Raw genomic sequence first — 7055 nt, 5'->3', positions numbered from 1 at the left:
TATTTTTGTCTTATTTTAGGTATTGGTAATTGGTAATTGTAAGGAAAAAGCAAAGTATTTTATATCACAATAATTTATTTTTTACAAATGAGTTATTGATCACAACAGCTTTCAAAGGGTAATGGATCTTCGAGTTTAGATGAACAAAACATTGTTAAAATGATTTCAACATGGAAAAGAAGTATACAGTGTATGAAAATATTTTCAATATGTAGGATGAATTAACTACACTCGACGACGATTCATCTAAGCATTACAAAAAATTAAGTCGCAAGATTTGAGCTCATGACATTCATAAACAATTTACCTACCTAAGCAACATCCCGATAACGGTCACATTCTGTGATAAAATTTGACATGACAACAATTGCACCGATATGGAAACGTTCCTTCTACTACAAAATTTTGGTCCCAACACTCGAACATATCGGTTATATATCTATACCGCTCCGGTTAACATACAACGTACATCATCTGTTAAACCATTTGAACACTTAGATACTATAATATAAATGTGATCGACACATCAACAATTTAATTATCTAAGTATGCGGCGGCGGCGGCGCCCCGTGGCCTCGCTCGGCGCCGCCGCCGCCCTGTACAGCCGCGCGGCCGGGCTCGTGCCGCATGCCGCAGCGTCATGCAGCACGACGCGGCCTGACGCGGCATGCCGCAGCAGGCCGCAGCCGCGCGGCGCCCGCACCCCGTGCACACTCACCCACAACAACACGCGCTCGCGCTGAGAACTACACAAGTATGCGTAGTAACATCTCTATTCTCAACAATGTTTCGGATGAAACGTCTCTACATAACATTATATATTACAACGTGTTTTCAACAGTGCGAACGCATTCCAAAACTACAATAGTAATAAACTTAACACATTTCACGTACACGACACAGTGCGGGCGCAGCGTTATGTACAACGCGAGCCACTTACACATTCACAAGCGCTTGCCGTGCGCGGGCGCATCATTATGCATTTTGTACCGTCGGTGGAGCCCCGCGATCGTCTGCGAACGCTCGGTCCGCGCGATCGGGGAGGTCCCTCATAAGAAATATACAATAGTCCTCGGACACTAGTCTATATGTACAGCAGGTGCTAGCGGCGCGGCAGGGCGCAGCACAGCAGGCGCTAGCACAGCACGGCGCGGTCGGGCGCGGCCCGCGCGGCCCGCAGCAGGCGACACTCGCACTCCAGCGAGCCGCACTCGCCCGCGTGGCTCACGTGGCCCACGTGGCCCACCGCGTGGTGCGACAGCTTGGCCGGCTTCTCGTAGTCGGGCTGGAACTTCTTGCACAGCGCGAGCACCGACGGCGCGTGGGGGTGGGATTTACGGGACACCTGAGACAAACGATATAAATGTTAAACATTTGTTATCGTACACATTACGACAAGCTAACCACGCCAAGTTAGCTAATGTCGCGACACAGGTACAGGACCCTACTGCGCACTGAGTGCCCCTCACCTTGGGCGTGGAGGGCGCGTCGCGGCAGGGCGGCGAGGCGTCGCGCGCGTGCGCATGCTTCAGCGGCTTGTCGCGCTCCAGCTCCGAGCGCGGGGAGGCCGGACGGAACTCGGATGATTCTGGAATCAACAACAACACTAAACGCTGTAGAATAATTCCGGTCAATTTGTTAAACTAAAGAACATGCAAATAAAACTAAATGATTGATTAAATTATATTTTACTTTTTAGTTATGTGTAAACTGAATGATTTACAACTTAGTGCAAATAAAGATAAAAAAGATCAATTTTAGTAGGTAAACGTCCATGCTACAATCGCCGAGTTTAAAGTTATTCAATGAATGTTAGTAAAACCAAAACAGATGACGGTTAAAAATTATAATTAAATATAAAATAATGGAATGGTTTTCATATCATACATACATCAGCTCACCTTTTTCATCATCATGTGATCCATTGGTTCCATTGCATCCGTTAATGCCATTGTGACCGTTTACGCCAATGATCCCGTTGACGCCGTTTATTCCGTTGACTCCGTTAATTCCATTAACTGCGTTTACTCCGTTGACTCCATTTACTCCGTTAACTCCGTTGACTCCGTTGACTCCGTTAACTCCATTGACTCCGTTGACTCCGTTGACTCCGTTGACGCCGTTAACTCCGTTGCCGAGAGGGCAGGGGTTGTTTGTGTTGGTGTCGTCGCCGGCGTCGTCGTCAGCGTCGGGGTCGCTGGCGAGCTCGGCGACGTCGAAGCCGACGCCTACGATCGCGCGCGGCAGGTCCGCCTCGTCTTTCAACCAGGGGTGCTCCAGGCACTCTTCCACTGTAAGACGACCCCTGGAATAGGCAGACATATTTTGTTATGACAATAGTTTGGTATAGGAGCGCTGGTAAGTATATTTTTGTTTTATATTTGTCTGTGGTCGACTGTAACTATTGCTTTCCATGCCATGGCTCACATACTATTATTTCTTTTTTATTCACCTACTTGTCAAGCACAGACTATATTTGTTTAAGTAATGACGTAATGGCCATACTCACTTAGGATCAACAACTAGCGTCTCCTTGATGAACTGTATAGCGCGCTGCGAGACCCCCCGGAACAGGTCCTTGGGGAAGCTGAGCTGGCACTGCGCTATGTTGAGGTAGGTCTCTTGCTTGGTCTCGCCCGCGAACGGCGAGTAGCCGCTCAGCAGCACGTAGGCCAGCACGCCCACCGACCAGATGTCCGCCGCCAGCGATAGCGGCTCGTATGACAAGATTTCAGGGGCTGAGGAAACAAAAATGCATTAGCATTACTAAACAAAAGGTTTATCAAGATCATAAAAAGCCTAGGCTATAATAGAATATTTCCATATCATAAATGCGAAAGTTCGTATCTATGGATGTTTTTTCCTCTTTCACGCAATTACTCACTGAACGATTTTAGACGAACCTTGGTACATAGATAGTCAGACATCCAGGATTTACACATAGGACAGTTTAATACTTTTTATCCCGATTCCATGTTCCCGTGGCATAATTTTCAATTTGCAGGAGATGGACGCATGGACAACAGCTAGTATATAATAAATACCAACAGCTCCACTCACCAACATAGTCCCTTGTCCCCAGTATCTCCCGGACGTGTGCTCCGGGCTGTATGGCGCGGCTGATGCCGAAGTCGCAGATGAGCAGCTCCTCTCCGCCGGCTGTCAGCAGCAGGTTCTGTGGCTTGAGGTCCAGGTGGGCGACGCGGCGCGCGTGCAGGTGCGCGAGCCCCTCCAACACGTGTCTCAGGGCCCTCCGCGCCGCGCCCTCCGTTAAACGGTCCTCTTCGTCTAGCAAACGCTGAAGTTCCCCGCCCGCGCATAACTCTAGGACGATCGCTACTTCTGAACGGGTTTCGTATACCTGTAAATGGCATTGCGCATTTTTAGCTACGTTGATTTGTTTTATCGTACTTCAAAGGGCTAAAAACTTCTGCAAATTTTCTTCTTTTTAAGCGAAAAGTTATTTTTAAGAGGAGAGAATTAACTGGCTAGTCTTTTGCATTTCCGTACAAGGCACTCAATTACGGTCATTTTTTTTTAAACATGGCATTACTTTTGTTTGTAATCAGTTCATGTAATCGAGTGTATTATTCATTTAGAAGTCTATCCTTTTGGGTACAAGATCTCTTTAACAAGAGTAACAAGTCTCACCTCGTGCAGACTAACGACGCGCGTGCAGTCTGAGCAGAGCGCGAGCACGGCGACCTCGTGCAGGATCTCCCGCGTCGTGTCCGCCGCGCGTCTCCGCTTGCGGATGATCTTGGCCGCGTACTCCTCGCCCGATACTAGGTGGCGAATCTTGCGGACTGAAGCGAATTTTCCCCTGGAAAGAGAATATGCGGATTTAATAAAAATGGTTTACAAAATCTTTTGATGTTCTGTTGGAGGAAATCGACGTTGAAATATTTGTTAAATGAGGTCAAAAAACGGTAGGTATAATTTGGTTTCCACCTATTGCAAATACATAATTAGTTTACATTGCACAAGCAAAGCAATGATCATAAAATCAGACGTAAGGCGTGAACGTTCGCAATAGAAAGTCTTACAGGTTACAATATTGACTGAAAGGCTTAAATCACGTTTGAAGGCAAATGTGATATTACCGTCATTGTAATCGCAGGATTTCATTAGCCTGTCGCCGTGTAAGACGAAGTGGTGCTCGTAAACACATCAGGGCCAGCCATTAGGCGGCATTAGTGGGAATAATTACCAGAGGGAGCGGCGCGCGCGCAACGCTGCGGTCGCACGAGATCGTGATCGTGAATAGGTGATCTATCGAGACGATATATCGTGGATTTATGGGAATCGAACCCCGAAGTATTTTTATGAGCCAGTTGAAGATGCATAGGTCACATAGAACAAAAAGTCGGAGTAAAATTGAATAGCTATTTTTGAAACCTTCGAACGTTTTTGGGTTCTTTTTTCCATCATTTTTTTTCTATTCCCAAAATCCACTTGATATATAGATAGATAAGAGAATTGATAGCACTACAAGTACTAAAGTAAGTAACGGATGTAGCCAGGTTTGGTACGTAGATGTAAATTCGCTCGTAATCGTAACCCATATGTGACAAGTTCCAGCGTATTTATTATTCTGTTAGAGGCAACGTGAACACCACCGACGTGTTAGCCAGACGCAGCGAGAATTACCTTTAACAGTGCTAAGAACATTGAAAACTATTTATGTTCCTGATCAGAATCAGGAACCGTATTCCGAGGCACACCATTAGCATAGCATAATTAGCATAGGTCGTTATTCAGACTTTCTCCTTTAAGCGTAACGAGCCATTACCCAAAACTAGTTACTGGAGCACGCACTAAATTACTTAGAATAGGGCTCATTAGACCGTAGACAATCCTGTTGCGACACGCGAACAAAGCCTTATTTACATACGCACATATTTAATAATATACGTAACAAAGAGTGAGAAGGGCTAGGTGTAAGTGGTCTATGGCTAATTCTTAGAATAACATAAATCTGAAGTTTGATTGCGCGCGTAGTTTGCGTTAATGAGATTTAGTTGCGTGGCGCAGGCGCCACCGGCGCACACAATGCCGCTTAATGCACTTTGTACAAAAGGCTCATATTATAGATATTGCGTGTAAATGATTTTTGTTTAAATATGTACAGATCTCGCGTAGTAACAAATATCACATAATTTGCAATAATATGACCTTATCGAGCTACAACGCAAATACGTCTTTTCCTACTTGGCTTCCTAAGGCTTGGCACCGTTTTTTCTTAATATATGACTTTTCACTTTTCTACGAAAATAGTTTGTTAAATGAATATTAGATCATAACAACTACACATTGTTCGAAGCATTCGGGTCGATAATTTTGAACGCGCGTGAGTAAGTAACAGTTGCAGTTCGGAATATTCTGGTGAATCAAAGCTCATTCAAATTCTACGTATTGTGAATCACGTACTGAATCCTTGTTGCAAGAATTTGCAGTTTAAACATCAAACATAATGCTATTTATTGTACAATTTAGGTTATTTTAATAAGACAGAAGATACCATGTTTTATAAAGTCTGCCTGTCTTATAACGTCTATACCTTTTACTAATACTGAAAAAAAAAAACATTTCGTCTTTACAAAAGAGATAACAAATATTGAAATAACCAAACAATCGTATACTTCACGAGTGATTAACGAAAACACAAAAACCATACAATTTATAAGTAACTAAATTTTCCCACGTAACTGGTTCAATGTCGTTACGTGGGTAACTATTCATTTACTAATTAACTAGAAACATTACAGACAAATACAGATGAATTTAACATGAATTACGAAGCTCGGGTTACGTAAAGTTGTGAAGTTGGAACAATCGGGTTTTGGGGTCAATGTCGGGCACGTGGAGGACGTAGCCGACGTAGTGAGGGCACGGGAGGTCATGAGAGGACATCGGAGGGCAGCAGGGAGGGGCCGACGGGGTTGTTCGAGGGCGTGTACCCACCCCGTGGCCGAGTGACCCCGCGCGGGTCACGGCTGCCGGCGAGACGTAACGCCGGCTATTTTTAAATATTACACAACCGTTATTTGGTTTGTGTTAATTAGATTTGTGTGTGGGGTGTTTTTATTATAATTTATGAGTTAATGTATGATTTTAATTGTGGGAATAGAATAAGTTAAATGCTTAAAGAAATATATCTAACCTCATTAAAACAGTATTATTGGATTTTATTAAAAACATTCATAGCTACTCCAGGCAAATTAATTCACATTAATATTAAGTAACTGACTTCATTTCATTACCATTTATCACATTTATTGCAGAGCTAAATAATATCGAATAAATTTTCCCACAATAGTAAAGTTTTTCTTGTAAATGCTTCGTAAAGTTTTCTCTGGGCGGAACCCGCATCGATCGGTCCCGCCCTAACCCAAATAGATTAAATAGGCCAAGTAAGGGGATCTCCCGTTTTTGCACAGTGCTTGCCGAACTGGTGTGAAATGTAAATTGCTTAATACAAGATAACGTGGGGGAAACCTCTCATTTTCTACTTTGGTACATTGTAGATTTAATTTAATTTTGAATCAGATTATCTATTTAACTTGGTTTAAAACTTGGTTATGTATGATACAGAAAGGAAGGTTTTTGATGGGAATTTTAACAGAATTATGCACGTATTCTTTAAGATACATTTAAGAAGAAATTTTTACAATTGTACGTTTTAAATTTATATTAGTTATTTAGAACTCACTATAGTAAACAGTGATATGATTGAACATATTTCATAAAACGTGTTAAAACATTATATTAAAGTGCGTAAACATCACCGACTGACATATAAAATAAACATAAGTACTACATTTTAAATAAATGTTACCAAGTCAACACTCGGATAGTATCTATCGCGCAAAACATAAGAAAACACTGGTGACACGGTGTCACTGTGTCAAGCCTCACGTTGACCCGCGATGCGCGTGCGCATTCCGCGCAACTGTTGCGCAGTGCAGACACTACACCTACCTACGCATATATAACTTCAGATAGAAAGTTTGAACATTAGGAATTATTAGTAATTGATAATTTTGTGAAGATAA

The 7055-nt window shown here is 43.1% G+C and overlaps 1 protein-coding gene across 2 annotated transcripts in view; it reads right to left on the bottom strand.

Moving 5' to 3' along the window:
• Window positions 1-55: 55 nt before the first annotated feature.
• Window positions 56-7055, bottom strand: part of LOC113508770 (death-associated protein kinase related) — a 155741-nt gene continuing 148741 nt past the window's right edge. Inside the window, exons 2-7 of one of the 2 annotated variants that reach the window (XM_026891864.1) lie at window positions 3652-3823; window positions 3061-3361; window positions 2510-2738; window positions 1902-2305; window positions 1470-1588; window positions 56-1345 (exon numbers count right to left, since the gene is read on the bottom strand). In XM_026891864.1, the coding sequence (XP_026747665.1) occupies window positions 1136-1345; window positions 1470-1588; window positions 1902-2305; window positions 2510-2738; window positions 3061-3361; window positions 3652-3823 (1435 nt within the window). In that variant the 3' untranslated portion in view covers window positions 56-1135. Of the gene's footprint in view, window positions 1346-1469; window positions 1589-1891; window positions 2306-2509; window positions 2739-3060; window positions 3362-3651; window positions 3824-7055 lie in introns of both variants that reach the window. The other variant, XM_026891865.1, reaches the window with a different exon arrangement.

The sequence above is a fragment of the Trichoplusia ni genome, chromosome 3 (assembly GCF_003590095.1).
Source record: "Trichoplusia ni isolate ovarian cell line Hi5 chromosome 3, tn1, whole genome shotgun sequence".
NCBI lineage: Eukaryota > Metazoa > Arthropoda > Insecta > Lepidoptera > Noctuidae > Trichoplusia > Trichoplusia ni.
This window is presented reverse-complemented; position numbering and strand designations above follow the sequence as displayed.